The 25788-nt window shown below is 42.7% G+C and overlaps 1 protein-coding gene across 1 annotated transcript; it reads left to right on the top strand.

The window, feature by feature from the left end:
• Positions 1-5643: 5643 nt before the first annotated feature.
• LOC139403171 (NEDD4-binding protein 2-like 1) lies at positions 5644-23814 on the top strand. The gene is made up of 5 exons (XM_071146876.1): positions 5644-5970; positions 12963-13078; positions 13601-13689; positions 14770-14858; positions 22517-23814. The coding sequence occupies exons 1-5, from the start codon at positions 5882-5884 to the stop codon at positions 22656-22658; spliced, it is 525 nt and encodes a 174-aa protein (XP_071002977.1). The 5' UTR covers positions 5644-5881; the 3' UTR covers positions 22659-23814.
• The last annotated feature ends 1974 nt before the right edge of the window (positions 23815-25788 follow it).

The following is a 25788-nucleotide window of genomic DNA, read 5'->3' as shown; positions in this document are numbered from 1 at the left end:
TGGAGCCATGTCTCCGTGGTAACGAGCAGAAACATAACTCTCTGGAATGTCCCCAAAGGGAAATGTTCCAGAGGCCTCGGCAGAACACACACAGACGAGAGCTCTTTACAACCCCCTCTATTCTGTTGCATAAAAACAATCATTTGCGGCAATAAAATTATTGCAACATAATCTTGCAATTTTGCTCTCACAGAGGGAGGGAGTACTGTCATGACGTTGGCCTCTTTGAGTATAACAACCCCATCCCTCCCCTCCCTTGCCTACTTCAACTAGGCTGCTGTGGTCAGAGGTCGTAAATTCCTGAGAAGACCACATGGACACACAGTTATAGAGAGTCGTTTTTTCATGGAGAACAAAGCAATTCCTTCCACCTCACAGAACTTGAGGTACGAACAAATTTCATGTTCCGGAGAAAGTATAAAAGATCGGTGAAGAATCCAGCTACGACCTGGTCCGTTTGTCACAACTTGGGGAAGCTCATGGGAGACGGTGTGGCCACATTACCATAACGCTGTTTATATAATAGCTCCAGATATAACCTTTACATCTAATTGTTTATAAGATGAATGAGTGAGTATGATACTGTTTACACAATTTTACAATGTGATTTTGGACTGTTTAATGAAGGAAAACTCAAAAAAAGGGAATTGGATTTGAACTAAATCAGAGAACCGCCCCGGAGCCCAGTTAGGGCCAGACATCCTGGACCGCCCCTGAGCCCAGTTAGGGCCAGACATCCTGGACCGCCCCTGAGCCCAGTTACAGTTAGGGCCAGACATCCTGGACCGCCCCTGAGCCCAGTTAGGGTCAGACATCCTGGACCGCCCCTGAGCCCAGTTAGGGCCAGACATCCTGGACCGCCCCTGAGCCCAGTTAGGGCCAGACATCCTGGACCGCCCCTGAGCCCAGTTAGGGCCAGACATCCTGGACCGCCCCTGAGCCCAGTTAGGGTCAGACATCCTGGGACAGCCCTCTTTGGCCATTACGAATAAAACCCAACTTTGAGAAATTATCAGCAGACCTCAATTACAAGATGGCTAAAGGTTGCTGAGTCTTTTAATCTTTTAACCATACCACGTGGTTAAACTCTTAGACTATCGATACCGACAGAATAAGAACAAGTCTTTGATATTAATTACTAGTCTGCAGCTAGGAATTCGGTATCATTGAACTTATTACCTTAATTAATTAATTAATTAAATTAACTTGAAGTTAATTAGAGTTACATGATTATTCAGTTTAATCGCATAGTAACTAATTACAGAGAATCTTTGGTAAAAACTATCAGTCTTCAGTTAATGATAGTAAACACACGATAGTACACACACACACACACACACACACACACACACACACACACACACACACACACACACACACACACACACACAAACACACACACACACACCAATATCACTTTGCACTCAGAGTGCAGAGAAAAGACAGAGAAAGAGATTGAGAGAGAGGGATGGAGAGAGCCAGAAATAAAGGAGATGAGAGGGAGGGGAGAGGAGAGGAGAGGGAGGAGAGAGGAGAGGAGGAGAGAGGAGGAGAGAGGAGAGGAGAGGAGAGGAGAGAGGAGAGGAGGAGAGAGGAGAGGAGAGGAGGAGAGAAGAGGAAAGAGGGAGGAGAGAGGAGAGGAGGAGAGAGGAGAGGAGAGGAGAGAGAGGAGAGAGGGAGGAGAGAGGAGAGGAGAGGGATGGCAGGAAGCTTGTCCCCAGTGATGCACTACCCTCTGTAGTGCCTTGTGATCGGAGGATGAGCATTTGCCGTACCAGGCAGTGATGCAACCAGGCAGGATGCTCTCGATGGTGCAGCTGTAGAACCTTTTGAGGATCTGAGGACCCATGCCAAATCTTTTCAGTCTCCTGAAGGGGAATATAGGTTCTGTAGTGGCCTCTTCAGAACTGTCTTTGGTGTGTTTGGACCATGTTAGTTTGTTTCCTGTAGTCAACAATCATCTCCTTTGTCTTGATCAAGATGAGGGAGAGTGTCACGTTCTGACCTTGGCTCTTTAGTTATGTCTTTGTTTTAGTATGGTCAGGGCGTGAGTTGGGTGGGTTTGTTCCGTTTTCTATGTTGTGTTTTGCGTTTGGCCTGGCATGGTTCTCAATCAGAGGCAGGTGTCGTTAGTTGTCTCTGATTGAGAATCATACTTAGGTAGCCTTTTCCCACCTGTGTTTTGTGGGTGTTTATTTTCTGTGTCTGTGTCTGTTCCACACGGAACTGTTTCGGTTTGGTTATTTCACGTGTGGTTTATTGTTCTGTTTCAGTGTTCGATTGTTTTAATAAAATGAACACGTATGAACACGTACCACGCTGCGCATTGGTCCTCCAATCGACTACGAGGAGCAGGAGGACAGCAGTTACATTGGTCCTCCGATCCTACGAGGAGGAGGAAGACAGCCGTTACATTGGTCCTCCGATCCTACGAGGAGGAGGAAGACAGCCCTTACATTGGTCCTCCGATCCTACGAGGAGCAGGAGGACAGCCCATACATTGGTCCTCCGATCCTACGAGGAGGAGGAAGACAGCCATTACATTGGTCCGCCGATCCTACGAGGAGCAGGAGGACAGCCCTTACATTGGTCCTCCGATCCTACGAGGAGGAGGAAGACAGCCGTTACATTGGTCCTCTGATCGACCATGAGGAGGAGGAAGATAGCCATTATATTGGTCCTCCGATCCTACGAGGAGGAGGAAGACAGCCCTTACATTGGTCCTCCGATCGACTACGAGGAGGAGAAAGACAGCCCTTACATTGGTCCCCCGATCCTACGAGGAGGAGGAAGACAGCCGTTACATTGGTCTTCCGATCCTACGAGGAGGAGGAAGACAGCCGTTACATTGGTCCTCCGATCCTACGAGGAGGAGGAAGACAGCCGTTACATTGGTCCTCCGATCGACTACAAGGAGGAGGAAGACAGCCGTTACATTGGTCCTCCGATCGACTACGAGGAGGAGGAGGACAGCCGTTACATTGGTCCTCCGATCCTACGAGGAGGAGGAAGACAGCCGTTACATTGGTCCTCCGGTCGACTACGAGGAGGAGGAGGACAGCCGTTACATTGGTTCTCCGATCCTACGAGGAGGAGGACAGCCGTTACATTGGTCCTCCGATCCTATGGGGAGGAGGACAGCCGTTACATTGGTTCTCCGCTCCTACGAGGAGGAGGACAGCCGTTACATTGGTCCTCCGATCCTATGGGGAGGAGGACAGCCGTTACATTGGTCCTCCGATCCTATGGGGAGGAGGACAGCCGGTACATTGGTCCTCCGATCGACTATGAGGAGGAGGAAGACAGCCCTTACATTGGTCCTCCGATCAACTACGAGGAGGAGGAGGACAGCCGTTACATTGGTCCTCCGATCCTACGAGGAGGAGGACAGCCGTTACATAGAGGTTGTTGTCCTGGCACCACACGGCCAAATCTCTGACCCATGCCAAATCTTTTCAGCCTCCTGAGGGGGGAATATGTTTTGTCGTGCCCTCTTCACGGCTGTTGTGGGAGCTAATATATATATATAGGATATATGTATATGCGAGCGTTATTAGGCGTGGACAACTGAGGAACTTAGACTAAAAGATAATGGTGGCAGATGGACTGAGGGGAGTAACTTCATTTGCATGTGGGATGAACTCCTGTGCTGTATGTGTATAGATACAGAGCCAGGGCTCAGGGAAACTGGTTGTTCCTCGGAACAACACATCTTCTGATACTTTGTACTGAAGTATTACATTTAATTCATAAGTTCTTGTAAGATATTATTTAGTTATTCGTTTTTTTGTTATATTAGTTATATAATATTCCTGAGACAATATTCCACGGCACATATTCCAGAGACATACAGTAGAGAGACATACAGTAGAGACATACAGTAGAGAGAGATACAATAGAGAGACATGCAGTAGAGAGACATACAGTAGAGAGACATACAGTAGAGAGACATAAAGTAGAGAGACATACAGTAGAGACATACAGTAGAGAGACATACAGTAGAGACATACAGTAGAGACATACAGTAGAGAGACATACAGTAGAGACATACAGTAGAGAGACATACAGTAGAGAGACAAACAGTAGAGAGAGATACAATAGAGAGACATGCAGTAGAGAGACATACAGTAGAGACATGCAGTAGAGAGACATACAGTAGAGACATACAGTAGAGAGACATAAAGTAGAGAGACATACAGTAGAGAGACATACAGTAGAGACATGCAGTAGTGAGACATACAGTAGAGACATACAGTAAAGACATACAGTAGAGACATACAGTAGAGAGACATAAAGTAGAGAGACATACAGAAGAGACACACAGTAGAGAGACATACAGTAGAGACAAACAGTAGAGAGACATACAGTAGAGACATACAGTAGAGGCATACAGTAGAGACATACAGTAGAGATACATACAGTAGAGAGACATACAGTAGAGACATACAGTAGAGAGACATGCAGTAGAGACATACAGTAGAGACATACAGTAGAGACATACAGTAGAGAGACATACAGTAGAGACATACAGTAGAGACATACAGTAGAGAGACATACAGTAGAGACATACAGTATAGACATACAGTAGAGAGACATACAGTAGAGACATACAGTAGAGACATACAATAGAGACATACAGTAGAGAGACATACAGTAGAGAGACATACAGTCGATAGACATACAGTAGAGAGACACAGTAGATAGACATACAGTAGAGAGACACAGTAGAGACATACAGTAGAGAGACATACAGTAGAGAGACATACAGTAGAGACAAACAGTAGAGAGACATACAGTAGAGACAAACAGTAGAGAGACACTGTAGAGAGAGACTTTAGAGAGACACTGTAGAGAGACACTTTAGAGAGACATACAGTAGAGACATACAGTAGAGACACACAGTAGAGACACACAGTAGAGACACACATTAGAGAGACATTGTAGAGAGATATACAGTAGAGACATACAGTAGAGACACACAGTAGAGACTTACAGTAGAAAGACATACAGTAGAGAGACATACAGTAGAGACATACATTAGAGAGACATACAGTAGCGACATACACTAGAGAGACATACATTAGAGAGACATACAGTAGAGAGACATACAGTAGGGACATACAGTAGAGAGACATACAGTAGAGACATAGAGGGACATACAGTAGAGAGACATACAGCAGAGACATACATTAGAGAGACATACAGTAGAGACATACAGTAGAGACACACAGTAGCGACATACAGTAGAGAGACATACAGTAGAGAGATACAGTAGAGACATACAGTAGAGAGATACAGTAGAGACATACATTAGAGAGACATACAGTAGAGAGACATACAGTAGAGAGACATACATTAGAGAGACATACAGTAGTTGACCTTCACATTGTATTTAAAGTATCATCTATATAAAATATAATTGGTTAATTGGTTTGACTTGATCATGTACACTTGGAGCTATGGATACTAACTGAATGATCAGATAGAAATAGATATTATTGTGTAGATCCAATATGACTGTCAGATGGATTGGAATAGTGTAGAAGATTGTGTATGCTCTATTCATTGTATTTCTACCTTCAACATGCAGTACCAGATTACAGCCCTGCCGTTATTTGAAGGCAGCCAATCCAATAGTTTCTTAGATCTGTATTCAAATAGTTTAGAAAAAGTTGTACTTTTTTGGGGCGGGGGGGACCTGCATTCAATTCGTTTTTAGTCACCTTTAAAGTAACTATTTGTTGCGCCGGAAAAAAAACAACAAGTTGATTTTCCACATATTTAAAATAATAGTTCTCCCAGTGTCTATGTTAGGGCGTGTTCTCTGAACCACAGAGGACATCTGGTGATGTGCTGTTGATAAGGAGGTGTAAAAGACAAAATGGCGAATGGAAGAAGACGAAAACGAAGCAAAAAGAATCTCATCATTATCAGAGGTTTGCCCGGAGTTGGAAAGAAGTTCTATGCAAGGTAGGCTACTCCATCCTTTCATCCCCCGTCAGGCAGACGTTTTACGTGACCCCCAACCGACTGTGTGGAGGGTTTTTTCTTTCTTCTTCGTTTAATTTGCGTTGTTTGTAACTTATTTTGTACATAATGTTGACGCTTCCGTTTCTTATGACCGAAAATAACGTCTTGACATCAGAGACCGGATTCACAAAACGTTACTTACGAAAACACTTAAGAAGTTTCTTAAGGGGGGGGGGGGGGAAACAAATAGGACGTTTATAAGAGTTGGTAAATGCAATTCCTCAAAATGTTCTTAGGAATTCGTAGTTTTGTGTGGAACTTCGTAAATATATTATGTGACATTAGTGACCAATAAATACGCCTGTGTAACAGGAACGATTGGATTTGGTTATTTCGTTATTTCTCACACATTATAGCCACCAGACTAGCTATATCATAATCATAAATGGATAACTAAGAAAGGAGATTGAAGTGAGGGTATTGGAAATAGCAGCCAGGAAAAGATTGCTGTTTGGGGAGACTTGCTAACCAGTGATGCCAATTTAGACATTTTGTTGCTAGATTTAGCAACTTTTCAGACTACCCTTGCTAACAGCACCTAGCCACAAATTTAGCTACTTTTAAAAATGTATTTGGAACTTTTAGCAACTTTTGAAAAGTGACTCGAATACTAAAATGCACGTATTTTCCCTCTAAATGACACAACAACGAGTTTCTCTGTCACACACTCAGTCACAACACGCAGTGGCCTGGTTGCCATAGTGCCGTGTGAGTGACGTCGGCAGTAGTTCGGGTTCGACGAGACAAACCCAATGAATATAGTAGTTGGTCACGAATGTTTTGATCTTGAACAGAACTTACAACATCAATCAACATGTCTCAATCAAAATTGTACAGAAACGAGTGGGAGGGAGTCTGTAACTGAACAAATGTCAAATCATATTTATTTTTTTCCCGAGATGGCCAGTTCAATTTGAGTAAACGTTATTGTGTATTCTACGTAATGACCCAGCTTTACGTTATCACGCAATGACATCACAACGTCATTTAGCAACAAATCAACCTGTCTCTAACCCAGAAAATTAGTTGGCAACACTGTTGTTAACTGCGGGGTCACTACAGAGACCAAAAAGAAAGGATGGGCTAGAGTGGCCGAGTCTGTCTCTGCCGTCAGGGGCTATGGCAAGGGACAATGACTCTGTAAAAATGAAGTGGTCCAAGTTCTTTGCAACTTGACAAGATAGCGCTAGCTATTTAACATTTCTAGGATATTTATTTTATTTATCTGTTATTTTACCAGGTCAGGTGACTGAGAACACATTCACAATTGTAAACTGGGGATTATTAGGTGACTGTGATGGTTTGAGTGCCAGATTGGGAATTTAGCCAGGACACCAGGGTTAACACCCCTACTCTTACGATAAGTGCCATGGGATCTTTAATGACCTCAGAGAGACAGGACACTCATTTAACATCCCATCCGAAAGACGGCACCCTACACAGGGCAGTGTCCCCAATCACTGCCCTGGGATATTTTTTTTAGACCAGAGGAAAGAGTGCCTCCTACACCACTTCCAGCAGCATCTGGTCTCCCATCCAGGGACTGACCAGGACCAACCCTGCTTAGCTTCAGAAGCAAGCCAGCAGTGGTATGCAGGGTGGTATACTGAGTGGTATGCTGCTGGCTATATATTGTAATATATAGTTAATTACAAGCTAGCTAGTGTAACCAATATGCAACGGCTAGCTAGTTAGCGGTGGTGTGCGCTAATAGCATTTCAATCGGTGATGTCACTCGCTCTGAGACCTTGAAGTAGTGGTTCCCCTTGCTCCGCAAGGGCCGCGGCTTTTGTGGAGCGATGCTTCAAGGGTGTCAGTTGTCGATGTGTGCAGAGGGTCCCTGGTTCGAGGCGAGGAGAGGGACGGAAGCTATACTGTTACACTAGATAATGCGTGTTTCTTCTTAATTGTTTTCTTAGAAAGAAACTGAGGAAAAACCTAAAGAAAATTTCCAATAACTTTATTGAGGAATAGCAACTTCGCTTAACTTTCTTCATAAGTCTAGTTAAGGAGAAAAATGGCAGTTAAAAAGGACATTTCTTAAAGAAAGTTTTGTGAATCCAGCCCCAGGACATCTCCTTTCACGACTCTGACTGCTCCCTTGGAAACAGGCCCAGATCCCCGTGATTTGCGTGAAGAGGGGCCGGAGAGCGGGCTGCCTTCTGAGAATTTGTAGGCGATCGAATAAACCCCCACTTCCTTCCATTCTGCCAACAAACGTGCAATCTTTGGAGAATAAAATCAACGAGTTACGGGGAAGATTAAACTACCAACGGGACTTTAAAATCTGTAATATCTTATGCTTCACGGAGTCGTGGCTGAACGACGACACTATCAACATACTGGTTGTTTATACACTGTACCGGCAGGATAGAACAGTGGTGTCTGTTAAGACAAGGAACTATGTATTTTTCTAAAAAACAGCTGGTGCACGATATCTAAGGAAGTCTCGAGCTATTGCTCGCCTGAGGTAGAGTATATCATGATAAGCTGTAGACCACACTACCTACCTCATCTGTATTCTTTGTAGCTGTTTATATACCAGCACAGTCAGAGGCTGGCACTAAGACAGCATTGAATGAGCTGAATGAGCTGTATTCTGCCATAAGCAAACAAGAATGCTCACCCAGAGGCGGCGCTCCTAGTAGCTGGGGAATTTAATGCAGGGTAACTTAAATCCGTTTTACCAAATTTCTATCAGCATGTGAAATCTGCAACCAGAGGGAAAAGATCTCTGGACCACCACACAGAGAAGCATACAAAGCTCCCACTTGCCCTCAAATTGGCAAATCTGACCATAATTCTACCCTGCTGATTCCTGCTTACAAGCAAAAATTAAGGCAGGAAGCACCAGTGACTAGATCAATAAAAACGTGTTCAGATGAAGCTAAGCTACAGGACTGTTTTGCAGCACAGACTGGAATATGTTCTGGGATTCCTCCGATGGCATTGAGGAGTACACCACATCAGTCATTGGCTTCATCAATAAGTGCATCGATGACATCGTCCCCACAGTGACCGTACGTACATACCCCTACCAGAAGCCATGGATTACAGGCAACATCCACATCAAGCTAAAGGCTAGAGCTGCCACTTTCAAGGTGCGGGACTCTAACCCGGAAGCTTATTAGAAATCATGCTATGCCCTCCAACGAACCATCAAACAGGCAAAGTGTCAATACAGGACTAAGATTGAATCGTACTACACCGGCTCCGACGCCCATCGGATGTGGCAGGGCTCGCAAACCATTACAGACTACAAAGGGAAGCACAGCCGCAAGCTGCCCAGTGACACAAGCCTACCAGACAAGCTGAACTACTTCTATGCTCGCTTCGAGTCCAATAACACTGAAACATGCATGAGAGCACCAGCTGTAAAGGACGATTGTGTGATCGCGCTCTCCGCAGCCGATGTGATTAATACCTTTAGACAGGTCAACATTCACAAGGCCGCAGGGCCAGATGGATTACCAGGACGTGTACTGCGAGCATGTGCTGACCAACTGGCAAGTGTCTTCACTGACATTTTCAACCTCTCCCTGTCCGAGTCTGTAATACCAACATGTTTTAAGCAGACCACCATAGTGCCTGTGCCCAAGAACACTAAGGTAACCTGCCTAAATGACTACCGACCCGTAGCACTCACGTCTGTAGCCATGAAGTGCTTTGAAAGGCTGGTCATGTCAGCCCAGTACATCACTGGGGCCAAACTTCCAGCCATCCAGGACCTCTATACCAGGCGGTGTCAGAGGAAGGCCCTAAAAATGGTCAAACACTCCAGCCACCCTTGTCATAGACTGTTCTCTCTGCTACCACACGGCAAGCGGTACCGGAGCTCCAAGTCTAGGTCCAAGAGGCTTCTAAACAGCTTCTACCCCCCCCAAAGCCATAAGACTCCTGAACGCCTAATCAAATGGCTACCCAGACTATTTGCATTGACACTGTGGGAGATAATGTTACTAAAAGAGACATATATATATATATATATATATATATAATACTATAGAGCAAAAACATGTGTACATCAGACAACAAGAGGAGAAGGCGACACTTAAATGCATCTGCTATTCTGGAAAGGGCAGCATACCAAAGAGTAGATGGAGTGGAACAACCATAAGTATAATGACCAAGGCCATAAGTAGGAGAAGCTGGACACACCAATGTTGGAGGGACATACAGTCTACCAGTCCTAATAAGGGCAACATACCAAAGAGCACACCAAGCTAAAACATAAATACGAAGGCCAAAGAGATAGGCCCATAGGATAGCTGGGCATATATTATTTTTTTAGGACGTGAAGGGGTCTTGCCACCATTATAAACTAACTGAAAGCAGATATGGGCGTTATTGGCCGTGAACAAACAGGAAGCTTAGACTAAAAGATAATGGTGGCAGATGGACTGAGGGGAGTAACTTCATTTACATGTGGGATGGACTCATATGTTGTATGTGTATAGATACAGAGCCAGAGCTCAGGGAAACGGCACGGCTTCTGATATGTTTGTATTAAAAGCCTTTATTGAAGTGTTATATTTGTAAGACGATTTTCCACCCTCTCTCCACACCACTGCCACTCTCTGTTGTCATCTATGCAGTCACTTTTAATAACTCTACCTACATGTACATTACTGCTGCTCTTTAATTACTTGTTACTTATATCTCTTATTCTTCATGTTTTTTAAAATTTATTTTCTAAACTGCATTGTTGTTTAGGGGCTCGTAAGTAAGCATTTCACTGAGGTCTACTACACCTGTTGTATTCAGCATTTCACTGTAAGGTCTACTACACCTGTTGTATTCAGCATTTCACTGTGAGGTCTACTACACCTGTTGTATTCAGCATTTCACTGTAAGGTCTACTACACCTGTTGTATTCAGCATTTTACTGTGAGGTCTACCTACACCTGTTGTATTCAGCATTTCACTGTAAGGTCTACTACACCTGTTGTATTCAGCATTTCACTGTAAGGTCTACTACACCTGTTGTATTCAGCATTTCACTGTAAGGTCTACTACACCTGTTGTATTCAGCATTTCACTGTAAGGTCTACTACACCTGTTGTATTCAGCATTTCACTGTGAGGTCTACTACACCTGTTGTATTCAGCACTTCACTGTAAGGTCTACTACACCTGTTGCATTCAGCATTTCACTGTGAGGTCTACCTACACCTGTTGTATTCAGCATTTCACTGTAAGGTCTACTACACCTGTTGTATTCAGCATTTCACTGTAAGGTCTACTACACCTGTTGTATTCAGCATTTCACTGTGAGGTCTACTACACCTGTTGTATTCAGCATTTCACTGTGAGGTCTACTACACCTGTTGTATTCAGCATTTCACTGTGAGGTCTACTACACCTGTTGTATTCAGCATTTCACTGTGAGGTCTACTACACCTGTTGTATTCAGCATTTCACTGTAAGGTCTACTACACCTGTTGTATTCAGCATTTCACTGTAAGGTCTACTACACCTGTTGTATTCAGCATTTCACTGTAAGGTCTACTACACCTGTTGTATTCAGCATTTCACTGTAAGGTCTACTACACCTGTTGTATTCAGTATTTCACTGTAAGGTCTACTACACCTGTTGTATTCAGCATTTCACTGTAAGGTCTACTACACCTGTTGTATTCAGCATTTCACTGTGAGGTCTACTACACCTGTTGTATTCAGCATTTCACTGTGAGGTCTACTACACCTGTTGTATTCAGCATTTCACTGTGAGGTCTACTACACCTGTTGTATTCAGAATTTCACTGTGAGGTCTACTACACCTGTTGTATTCAGCATTTCACTGTGAGGTCTACTACACCTGTTGTATTCAGCATTTCACTGTAAGGTCTACTACACCTGTTGTATTTATAATTTCACTGTGAGGTCTACTACACCTGTTGTATTAAGCATTTCACTGTGAGGTCTACTACACCTGTTGTATTCAGCATTTCACTGTAAGGTCTACTACACCTGTTGTATTCAGCATTTCACTGTAAGGTCTACTACACCTGTTGTATTCAGCATTTCACTGTAAGGTCTACTACACCTGTTGTATTCAGCATTTCACTGTAAGGTCTACTACACCTGTTGTATTCAGCATTTCACTGTAAGGTCTACTACACCTGTTGTATTCAGCATTTCACTGTGAGGTCTACTACACCTGTTGTATTCAGCATTTCACTGTGAGGTCTACTACACCTGTTGTATTCAGCATTTCACTGTAAGGTCTACTACACCTGTTGTATTCAGCATTTCACTGTAAGGTCTACTACACCTGTTGTATTCAGCATTTCACTGTGAGGTCTACTACACCTGTTGTATTCAGCATTTCACTGTGAGGTCTACTACACCTGTTGTATTCAGCATTTCACTGTAAGGTCTACTACACCTGTTGTATTCAGCATTTCACTGTGAGGTCTACTACACCTGTTGTATTCAGCATTTCACTGTCAGGTCTACTACACCTGTTGTATTCAGCATTTCACTGGCAGGTCTACTACACCTGTTGTATTCATCATTTCACTGTAAGGTCTACTACACCTGTTGTATTCAGCATTTCACTGTCAGGTCTACTACACCTGTTGTATTCAGCATTTCACTGTCAGGTCTACTACACCTGTTGTATTCAGCATTTCACTGTAAGATCTACTACACCTGTTGTATTTAGCATTTCACCATATGACTCATCAAATTTGATTTCATTTTGATGAATGCATAACAGGAAAGAAAGTATTGAGTTGAGCTGTTGGTTTGTTTCCTAAAGTGATCATCTACTCACACTTTATTTGTAATATATATATATATATATGACATACTATACAATAATAAACATTTAATAATAATAATAATAATAATAATAATAATAATAATAATAATATATAATAATATACAGTAACGATAGAATGATGTAATGATTTTATTGTGTTTTCCCAGAAAGCTCCTTGATAAATTTGGATGTGGACAGATGTTCTCCGCCTCCTTCTACCATGCTATGGTCAACTGGAACAGACAATACTTCTCACGTAACCATATGTGGAATAGACAAGATGGTAGGTATCACTATACACACACACAGAGACGCGCACACACGCACACACGCACGCACGCACGCACACACACACACAGAGACGCACACACACACACACACACACACACACAGACAGACACACACGCACGCACGCACACACACACACACAGAGACGCACACACGCACACACACACAAACACACAGACGCACACACACAGACAGACACACACACACACACACACAGAGACAGACACACACACACACACACACACACACAGAGACGCACACACACAGACAGACACACACACACACACACACACACACAGAGACAGACACACACACACACACAGAGACGCACACACGCACACACACACACACACACAGAGACGCACACACGCACACACACACAGAGACGCACACACACACACACACACACACACACACACACACACACACAGAGACAGACACACACACACACACACACAGACAGACACACACACAGTTTTATTCTTCAAAGTATTCCGACATGCTTTATTTTTTTCAGTCTTTAGAGCCATGAAGGAAGGTGTGGATCCGATCATCGTTTACAACATCCACTCTTTTCTTTCTGACATGTGGCCCTATATCACCATGGTGAGAACCACTGTGTGTGTCTGTCTGTGTGTGTGTGTCTCTGTGTGTGTGTGTGTCTCTGTGTGTGTGTCTCTGTGTGTGTGTGTGTGTCTGTGTGTGTGTGTCTCTGTGTGTGTGTGTGTGTCTCTGTGTGTGTGTGTGTGTCTCTGTGTGTGTTTGTGTGTGTGTCTGTGTGTGTGTGTGTCTGTGTGTGTGTGTCTCTGTGTGTGTGTGTGTGTGTGTGTGTGTGTGTGCGTCTCTGTGTGTGTGTGTGTGTGTGTGTTATTTTTTGTAATTTTCTATCAGATCTACTTGTTGCAGATAAAATGATACAATGTGGAGGCTATATACAGGGGGTACCGGTACAGAGTCAATGTGGAGGCTATATACAGGGGGTACCGGTACAGAGTCAATGTGGAGGCTATATACAGGGGGTACCGGTACAGAGTCAATGTGGAGGCTATATACAGGGGGTACCGGTACAGAGTCAATGTGGAGGCTATATACAGGGGGTACCGGTACAGAGTCAATGTGGAGGCTATATACAGGGTATTACGGTACAGAGTCAATGTGGAGGCTATATACAGGGGGTACCGGTACAGAGTCAATGTGGAGGCTATATACAGGGTATTACGGTACAGAGTCAATGTGGAGGCTATATACAGGGGGTACCGGTACAGAGTCAATGTGGAGGCTACAATTTTATAGGCTTTCCTCTGACACCGCCTATTATAGAGGTACTGGATGGCAGGAAGTTTGGCCCCAGTGATGTACTGGACCGTACGCACAGGGAGGCAGGCGGAGGAAGCCAGGCAGGCGGAGGCAGGCAGGCGGAGGCAGGCAGGCAGGCAGGCAGGCGGAGGCAGGTAGGCGGAGGCAGGTAGGCAGGCAGGCAGGTGGAGGCAGGCAGGCAGGCGGAGGCAGCCAGGCGGAGGCAGGTAGGCAGGCAGGCAGGTGGAGGCAGGCAGGCAGGCGGAGGCAGGCAGGCAGGCGGAGGCATGCAGGCGGAGGCAGGCAGGCAGGCGGAGGCATGCAGGCGGAGGCATTCAGTCAGATTTAAACACCAATTTATGTCTCTGATTAAAGTATTTATCCTCCCAGGGGATGCGTCAGGGTGACTATCAAATCACTATGATGGAGCTGCCTCAAGGTTATCCTAATGACCCTTTCCCCATCAACCAGCTGTACAGGTAGGATACAACCTCTTCCTAGACAGCCTACATTCTACATTCAGGTAGGATACAACCTCTTCCTAGACAGCCTACATTCTACATTCAGGTAGGATACAACCTCTTCCTAGACAGCCTACATTCAGGTAGGATACAACCTATTCCTAGACAGCCTACATTCAGGTAGGATACAACCTCTTCCTAGACAGCCTACATCCAGGTAGGATACAACCTCTTCCTAGACAGCCTACATTCAGGTAGGATGCAACCTCTTCCTAGACAGCCTACATTCAGGTAGGATACAACTTCATAGACAGCCTACATTCTACATTCAGGTAGGATGCAACCTCTTCCTAGACAGCCTACATTCAGGTAGGATACAACCTCTTCCTAGACAGCCTACATTCAGGTCAGAGACAACCTCTTCCTAGACATTCTACATTCAGGTAAGAGACAACCTCTTCCTAGACAGCCTACATTCAGGTAGGATACAACCTCTTCATAGACAGCCTACATTCAGGTAGGATACAACCTCTTCATAGACAGCCTACATTCAGGTCAGAGACAACCTCTTCCTAGACATTCTACATTCAGGTCAGAGACAACCTCTTCCTAGACAGCCTACATTCAGGTAGGATACAACCTCTTCCTAGACAGCCTACATTCAGGTAGGATGCAACCTCTTCCTAGACAGCCTACATTCAGGTAGGATACAACCTCTTCATAGACAGCCTACATTCTACATTCAGGTAGGATGCAACCTCTTCCTAGACAGCCTACATTTTACATTCAGGTAGGGTGAAACCTCTTCGTAGACATTCTACATTCAGGTAAGAGACAACCTCTTCGTAGACATTCTACATTCAGGTAGGATACAACCTCTTCATAGACAGCCTACATTCAGGTAGGATACAACCTCTTCATAGACAGCCTACATTCAGGTAGGATACAACCTCTTCATAGACAGCCTACATTTTACATTCAGGTAGGGTGAAACCTCTTCGTAGACATTCTACATTCAGGTAAGAGACAACCTCTTCATAGACATTCTACATTCAGGTAGGATACAACCTCTTCGTAGACATTCTACATTCAGGTAGGATACAACCTCTTCATAGACAGCCTACATTCAGGTAGGATACAACCTCTTCATAGACAGCCTACATTCAGGTAGGATACAACCTCTTCATAGACAGCCTACATTCAGGTAAGAGACAACCTCTTTGTAGACATTCTACATTCAGGAAAGAGACAACCTCTTTAGTTATTATTAAAACTGTTGTGATACAGCCCGGAATCGAACCAGGGTCTGCAGTGACACCTTTCAAATCAAATGTTATTGGTCAAATACACGTGTTTAGTAGATGTTAATGCGGGTGTAGTGAAATGCTTGTGCTTCTAACTCCAACAGTGAAGCAATATCTAACAATTCCCCAACATATACCCAATACACACAAATCTATGTAAAGGAATAGAATAAAGAACATATAGACTAAGATACAGTAGATCTGTATAGGAACTTAAAACTTTCCACCTTCTCCACTGCTGTCCCGTCGTTGTGGATAGGGGGGGCTGCTCCCTCTGCTGTTTCCTGAAGTCCACCATCATCTCCTTTAGATTTTTTTTATGTTGAGTGAGAGGTTGTTTTCCTGGCACCACACTCCCAGCATCCTCACTTCCTCCCTTCAGGCTGTCTTGTCGTTGTTGGTAGTCAAGCCCACAACTCTAGCACTGAGATGTGCCACTCGGGAGACGTTCTACATTCTATGTTATACATTCTACAGACTACATTCTATATTGTACAGCCTACGTTCTATATTCTACAGCCTACATTCTATATTCTACAGCCTACGTTCTATGTTCTACAATCTATTTTCTACAGACTACATTCTATGTTCTACAGACTACATTCTATATTCTACAGCCTACATTCTATATTCTACAGACTACATTCTATAGACTACATTCTATATTCTACAGACTACATTCTATATTCTACAGACAAAATTCTACAGCCTACATTCTATATTCTACAGACTACATTCTATAGACTACATTCTATATTCTACAGACTACATTCTATATTCTACAGACAAAATTCTACAGCCTACATTCTATATTGTACAGCCTACATTCTATATTGTACATCCTACATTCTATATTGTACAGTCTACATTCTATATTCTACAGCCTACATTCTATATTCTACAGACTACATTCTATATTCTACAGCCTACGTTCTACAGCCTACATTCTACAGCCTACATTCTATATTCTACAGCCTATATTCTAGAGGCTACATTCTATATTCTACAGCCTATGTTCTACAGCCTACATTCTATAGCCTACGTTCTACAGCCTATGTTCTACAGCCGACATTCTATAGCCTACGTTCTACAGCCTGTTCTACAGCCTACGTTCTATATTCTACAGACTATGTTCTACAGCCTACATTCTATAGCCTACGTTCTACAGCCTACATTCTATATTCTACAGTCTACGTTCTACAGCCTACATTCTATATTCTACAGCCTATATTCTACAGCCTACGTTCTACAGCCTACATTCTATATTCTACAGCCTACATTCTATATTCTACAGCCTACATTCTACAGCCTACATTCTATATTCTACAGCCTACATTCTGCAGCCTACATTCTATATTCTACAGCCTACATTCTATATTCTACAGCCTACGTTCTACAGCCTACATTCTATATTCTATAGCCTACGTTCTACAGCCTACATTCTACATTCTACAGCCTACATTCTAAATTCTACAGCCTACATTCTACAGCCTACATTCTACAGCCTACATTCTCCAGCCTACATTCTATATTCTACAGCCTACATTCTATATTCTACATACATTATTGGACTACATTCTATATTCTACAGACTACATTATTGGACTACATTCTATATTCTACAGACTACATTCTATATTCTACAGCCTACATTCTATATTCTACAGCCTACATTCTATATTCTACAACCTACATTCTATATTCTACAGCCTACATTCAATATTCTACAGCCTACATTCTATATTCCACAGCCTACATTTTACAGCCTACATTCTACAGTCTACGTTCTCCAGCCTACATTCTTTATTCTACAGCCTATATTATACAGCCTACATTCTACAGCCTATATTCTACAGCCTACATTCTATATTCTACAGCCTACATTCTACAGCCTACGTTCTACAGCGTACATTCTACAGCCTACATTCTTTATTCTACAGCCTACATTCTACATTCTATATTCTATAGCCTACATTCTATAGCCTACATTCTATAGCCTACATTCTATATTCTACAGCCTACGTTCTACAGCCTACGTTCTACAGCCTACATTCTACAGCCTACATTCTACAGCCTACATTCTTTATACTACAGCCTACGTTCTACAGCCTCCGTTCTACAGCCTACATTCTATATTCTATAGCCTACGTTCTACAGCCTACATTCTACATTCTACAGCCTACATTCTATTTTCTACAGCCTACATTCTACAGCCTACATTCTACAGCCTACGTTCTCCAGCCTACATTCTATATTCTACTACCTACATTCTATATTCTACAGACTACATTATTGGACTATATTCTACAGACTACATTATTGGACTACATTCTATATTCTACAGCCTACATTCTATATTCTACAGCCTACATTCTATATTCTACAGCCTACATTCTATATTCTACAGCTTACATTCTATATTCTACAGCCTACATTCTATATTCTACAGCCTACATTCTATATTCTACAGCCTACATTCAATATTCTAAAGCCTACATTTTACAGCCTACATTCTACAGCCTACGTTCTACAGTGTACATTCTACAGACTACATTCTTTAATCTACAGCCTACATTTTTTATTCTACAGCCTACATTCTACAGCCTACATTCTACAGCCTACATTCTATATTCTAAAGCCTACATTCTATATTCTACAGCCTACGTTCTACAGCCTACATTCTATAGCCTACGTTCTACAGCCTATATTCTATATTCTACAGCCTACCTTCTACATCCTACATTCTATATTCTACAGCCTACGTTCTACAGCCTACATTCTATAGCCTACGTTCTACAGCCTACATTCTATATTATACAGCCTACGTTCTACAGCCTACATTCTATAGCCTACGTTCTACAGCCTACATTCTATATTCTACAGCCTACGTTCTACAGCCTACATTCTATAGCCTACGTTCTACAGCCTACATTCTATATTATACAGCCTACGTTCTACAGCCTACATTCTATAGCCTACGTTCTACAGCCTACATTCTATATTATACAGCCTACGTTCTACAGCCTACATTCTATAGCCTACGTGCTACAGCCTACATTCTATATTCTACAGCCTACATTCTACAGCCTACATTCTTTATTCTACAGCCTACATTCTACAGCCTATATTCTATAGCCTACATTCTATAGCCTACATTCTACAGCCTACATTCTATAGCCTACATTCTATATTCTACAGCCTACGTTCTACATCCTACATTCTATATTCTACAGCCTACATTCTACAGCCTACATTCTATAGCCTACTTTCTACAGCCAACATTCTATATTCTACAGCCTACGTTCTTCAGCCTACATTCTATATTCTACAGCCTACATTCTATATTTTACAGCCTACATTCTATATTCTACAGCCAAAATTCTATATTCTACAGCCTATGTTCTACAGCCTACATTCTACAGCCTACATTCTTTATTCTACAGCCTATATTCTACAGCCTATATTCTACAGCCTACGTTCTACATTCTACAGCCTATGTTCTACAGCCTACATTCTACAGCCTACGTTCTACTTCCTACATTCTACGTTCTACAGCCTACATTCTACGTTCTACAGCCTACATTCTACAGCCTACATTCTATATTTTACAGCCTACATTCTATATTCTACAGCCTATGTTCTACAGCCTACATTCTACAGCCTACATTCTTTATTCTACAGCCTATATTCTACAGCCTATATTCTACAGCCTACGTTCTACATTCTACAGCCTACGTTCTACAGCCTACATTCTATATTCTATTTCCTACATTCTACATTCTACAGCCTACGTTCTACTTCCTACATTCTACGTTCTACAGCCTACATTCTACGTTCTACAGCCTACATTCTACAGCCTACATTCTACAGCCTACATTCTACGTTCTACAGCCTACATTCTACGTTCTGCAGCCTACGTTCTACAGCCTACGTTCTACATTCTACATTCTACAGCCTACGTTCTACAGCCTACATTCTACGTTCTACAGCCTATATTCTACAGCCTATATTCTACAGCCTACGTTCTACATTCTACAGCCTACGTTCTACAGCCTACATTCTATATTCTACTTCCTACATTCTACATTCTACAGCCTACGTTCTACTTCCTACATTCTACGTTCTACAGCCTACATTCTACGTTCTACAGCCTACATTCTACAGCCTACATTCTACAGCCTACATTCTACGTTCTACAGCCTACATTCTACGTTCTGCAGCCTACGTTCTACAGCCTACGTTCTACATTCTACATTCTACAGCCTACGTTCTACAGCCTACATTCTACGTTCTACAGCCTACGTTCTACATTCTACGTTCTACAACCTACGTTCTACAGCCTATGTTCTACGTTCTACAGCCTACGTTCTACAGCCTACGTTTTACAGCCTATGTTCTACGTTCTACAGCCTACGTTCTACAGCCTACATTCTACGTTCTACAGCCTACGTTCTACAGCCTTCATTCTACATTCTACAGCCTACATTCTATATTCTACAGCCTACGTTCTACAGCCTACGTTCTACATTCTACAGCCTACGTTCTACAGCCTACGTTCTACAGCCTACATTCTACGTTCTACAGCCTACGTTCTACAGCCTTCATTCTACATTCTACAGCCTACATTCTATATTCTACAGCCTACGTTCTACAGCCTACGTTCTACAGCCTACATTCTACAGCCTACGTTCTACAGCCTACATTCTGCGTTCTACAGCCTATGTTCTACAGCCTTTATTCTACATTCTACAGCCTACATTCTACGTTCTACAGCCTACGTTCTATAGCCTACATTCTACGTTCTACAGCCTACGTTCTATGTTCTACAGCCTACGTTCTACAGCCTACATTCTACGTTCTACAGCCTACATTCTACTTTCTACAGCCTATGTTCTACATTCTACAGCCTACGTTCTATGTTCTACAGCCTACATTCTACGTTCTACAGCCTACATTCTACGTTCTACAGCCTACATTCTACGTTCTACAGCCTACGTTCTACATTCTACAGCCTATGTTCTACATTCTACAGCCTACGTTCTATGTTCTACAGCCTACATTCTACGTTCTACAGCCTACGTTCTACAGCCTACATTCTACGTTCTACAGCCTACATTCTACGTTCTACAGCCTACGTTCTACAGCCTACATTCTACAGCCTTCGTTCTACAGCCTACATTCTATATTCTACAGCCTACATTCTACAGCCTACATTCTACAGCCTACATTATACAGCCTACATTCTACAGCCTACGTTCTACAGCCTACATTCTACGTTCTACAGCCTACATTCTACAGCCTACATTCTACAGCCTACATTCTACAGCCTACATTCTACAGCCTACATTCTACAGCCTACATTCTACGTTCTACAGCCTACATTCTATATTCTACAGCCTACATTCTACAGCCTACATTCTACAGCCTACATTCTACAGCCTACATTCTACAGCGTACATTCTACATTCTACAGCCTTCGTTCTACATTCTACAGCCTACATTCTACATTCTACAGCCTACATTCTACAGCCTATGTTCTACAGCCTACATTCTACATTCTACAGCCTATGTTCTACAGCCTATGTTCTACAGCCTACATTCTACATTTTACAGCCTATGTTCTACAGCCTACATTCTACATTCTACAGCCTACATTCTACAGCGTACATTCTACATTCTACAGCCTTCGTTCTACATTCTACAGCCTACATTCTACATTCTACAGCCTACATTCTACAGCCTACATTCTACAGCCTACATTCTACAGCCTACATTCTACGTTCTACATCCTACATTCTACAGCCTACATTCTACGTTCTACAGCCTACATTCTATATTCTACAGCCTACATTCTACAGCCTACATTCTACAGCCTACATTCTACAGCCTACATTCTACAGCCTACATTCTACATTCTACAGCCTACATTCTACAGCGTACATTCTACATTCTACAGCCTTCGTTCTACATTCTACAGCCTACATTCTACATTCTACAGCCTATGTTCTACAGCCTACATTCTACATTCTACAGCCTATGTTCTACAGCCTATGTTCTACAGCCTACATTCTACATTCTACAGCCTATGTTCTACAGCCTACATTCTACATTCTATGTTCTACAGCCTGCATTCTATATTTGAGTGAACACATACGGTACATGTGCATCAAAGGAGCACTGTATACTTGTTTATCACTTTTAAAATCAGTAGATTATTTATAATGTATAAATGATCTATCAGTTATCAATCTCTTGTGTATTATGTCATGTGCTGTCTGGACCCCAGGAAGAGTAGCTACTGCTTTTGCATCAACTAATAGGGATCCTTATACCAATCAATTCAATAACAATGGCTGTGTTGTCTTTATACAGAATCTGTAATTGTAAGATCCCCAAGCAGAAGTTCAGGTTCTGGGAGGATAACTGGCAAGAAGCTGACAGCATCTGGGATGTCCTTAACGACCGCTCCTCCATATACCGCTGGCAGTATAGCAGAGAGGAATGGAACCTCTAGTGAAGACACACACACACACACACAGTACCTCCAAATTTGTATTTTTTTCTTTCTTAGCTTTTTCAAAACTACACTGTTTTTTTAAAAGAGTATTGGTTACCTAGCAACCCCTAGAACCCAACAACAACGACTCGTACCTTACTGTTGTATTTGTCTTCTTTTGCACTGATGGCCTGTTTTTGGTTGTGTCCGAGGCGTTTTGGTTTTTCATACCGCTGAGCCAGCTGCTCTTGATCGTTGTCTTGACGCCACTCGCGTTTTGAAGTTCAGAACGAGAAACTGTAGGCTTATGTAGAAATAATTGTCCTCGGATTGAAAATAATCAGGATTAGGGTTTTGGATATTTATCATCCTAATCGAGGTGTAGATTACATCTCACATTTTCCAGTGTTCAAACATGTCAACAAGGCTGCATGGGATTTTCTCTCAATGTGACTCTGTGCAGCCAATGGCAATGTCCACTTCAGTTATAATCTCGGGAGCCACTTGCGGATTTGACAGCTCTAACACAGTTCCACTTAAAAAAAAAATCTGATTTGAATAGTCCTAAATCGCTCTGGATAAGAGCATCTGCTAAATGTCAAATGTATATGTTTACATAGCCTGGTCCCAGATCTGTTGCGGTCTCGCCAACTGCTATTGGTCATTGGTGTGACCACAGGACCATAGGAGTTGGCAAGAGCATAGACTGCTCTGGGATCAGGCTACAGTAGCCTACACATAAATTGCAAGGAGTCACACTTCTGAAAGGTTTTCGTGTTGCATGGTGCTTGAAACAACAGTTGTGGGTTTGATTCCAACATGGGCCACGTATAGTTTTCCTGTGTGTGTATTGCTTGAGATGTGATTCTTTTCTTAATGACGCCGACAGTATTACATAAACGGGACTGTGCTGTAGGCTACTAGATTCAAGCAGACGTGATGGAAGTACCGAACTGCGAGGACAACGTTTTCCGTACTACGCTACCTACAGATCTGCAGAATGAGTCCTAGTAGTCTAAAGTTAGTTCCTTCGTTTCTGACCGCTTTTTATAACAATAATGTTTCAAGCTTTTGCTTAAACCTGCTTTTTCTACAAATTGGCATCCATCATGTTGTGTTTTTTTTGCCTTCAATATGCTTTGTTAAATAAATAATTTGAAATAATTTGCTTTAAGATTGTCTCATCATCATCATCATCATCATCATCATCATCATCATCATCATCATCATCATCATCATCATCATCAAGAGTCGCTGGTGCAACACAACAGGAGAGTTTCCAGGTGGGTAAAATTGTTAGTAGCAACAACTATTGTTGTTGTTATTAAACTAGGAGTGGTGGGAACGGAGTCAGGGCGCAGAGGTTTCAGGAAAACCGTATTCCGGTAATAACGAATCATGCCAAAACAACAGGCTAAATAACCGACCGGCCCAAAACAGTCAGGAAAAATACAAAACGTCCACAACACAGAACAGAGAAACAAGGCCGCACAAAACCCCAAACGAGGAACACGTGAAACCGACAAGACATAACCAACAGAAAAAGGGAATCGATGGCAGCGAGTAGACCGGTGACGACGACCGCAGAGCGCCGCCCGAAACAGGAAGAGGAGCCACCTTTCGGTGAAAGTCGTGACATGGGTGAACTCTACTTGACCCTAGGCTACTTGACTGTACGGTCATTGGAGCTCTCGATCAAAGGTGTAATGACTTATAACTGTTATTACAAAGTTGTTGTAACGGTGAGCGACCTGTAAATGGTGAGGAGAAAGCGGATCGGGCACCTGATCATTTTCAGAGGGCTGCCTGGATCAGGGAAGTCAGATCAGGCAAGGTCAACTTTTTCAGATTGCAGGACGAGGATAAAGTTGTTATTCTTGATTTAAAAATATATATATACAGTGGGGCAAAAAAGTATTTAGTCAGCCACCAATTGTGCAAGTTCTCCCACTTAAAAAGATGAGAGAGGCCTGTAATTTTCATCATTAGGTACACTTCAACTATGACAGACAACTATGACAGACAAAATGAGAAAAAAAATCCAGAAAATCACATTGTAGGATTTTTTATGAATTTATTTGCAAATTATGGTGGAAAATAAAATAAGCCACCTAAAGTGAACATGGCCATTGGCTGAATCGGGCCTTAGGGTTCACCGGCTATGTCATATCACAAAATAATAATAATTTAAAAAAAATTGTATTAGTTACATATTAGTGACATTCTGAATACAACACCTTGCAGTGAAAGGGGCTTGTTGGTTAAGAGCCCCTAACCAACAATGCAGTTTAAAAAAATACGGATAAGAATATGAGAGAAAAGTAACAAGTAATTAAAGAGCAGCAGTAAAATAACAATATATACAGGGGGTACCGGTACAGAGTCAATGAGGAGACTATATACAGGGGGTACCGGTACAGAGTCAATGTGGAGGCTATATACAGTGGGTACCGGTACAGAGTCAATGTGGAGGCAATATACAGGGGGTACCGGTACAGAGTCAATGTGGAGGCTATATACAGGGGGTACCAGTACAGAGTCAATGTGGAGGCTATATACAGGGTGTTACGGTACAGAGTCAATGTGGAGGCTATATACAGGGTATTACGGTACAGAGTCAATGTGGAGGCTATATACAGGGTATTACGGTACAGAGTCAATGTGGAGGCTATATACAGGGGGTACCAGTACAGAGTCAATGTGGAGGCTATATACAGGGGTTACCGGTACAGAGTCAATGTGGAGACTATATACAGGGTGTTACGGTACAGAGTCAGTGTGGAGACTATATACAGGGTATTACGGTACAGAGTCAATGTGGAGGCTATATACAGGGTATTACGGTACAGAGTCAATGTGGAGGCTATATACAGGGTGTTACGGTACAGAGTCAATGTGGAGACTATATACAGGGTATTACGGTACAGAGTCAATGTGGAGACTATATACAGGGGGTACCGGTACAGAGTCAATGTGGAGGCTATATACAGGGGGAACCGGTACAGAGTCAATGTGGAGGCTATATACAGGGTATTACGGTACAGAGTCAATGTGGAGGCTATATACAGGGGGTACCAGTACAGAGTCAATGTGGAGGCTATATACAGGGGGAACCGGTACAGAGTCAATGTGGAGACTATATACAGGG

This window comes from Oncorhynchus clarkii, unplaced genomic scaffold (genome assembly GCF_045791955.1).
Source record: "Oncorhynchus clarkii lewisi isolate Uvic-CL-2024 unplaced genomic scaffold, UVic_Ocla_1.0 unplaced_contig_9054_pilon_pilon, whole genome shotgun sequence".
Taxonomy (NCBI): domain Eukaryota; kingdom Metazoa; phylum Chordata; class Actinopteri; order Salmoniformes; family Salmonidae; genus Oncorhynchus; species Oncorhynchus clarkii.
Note: the sequence above shows the minus strand (reverse complement) of the source record. Positions and strands in the feature narration are given on the sequence as shown.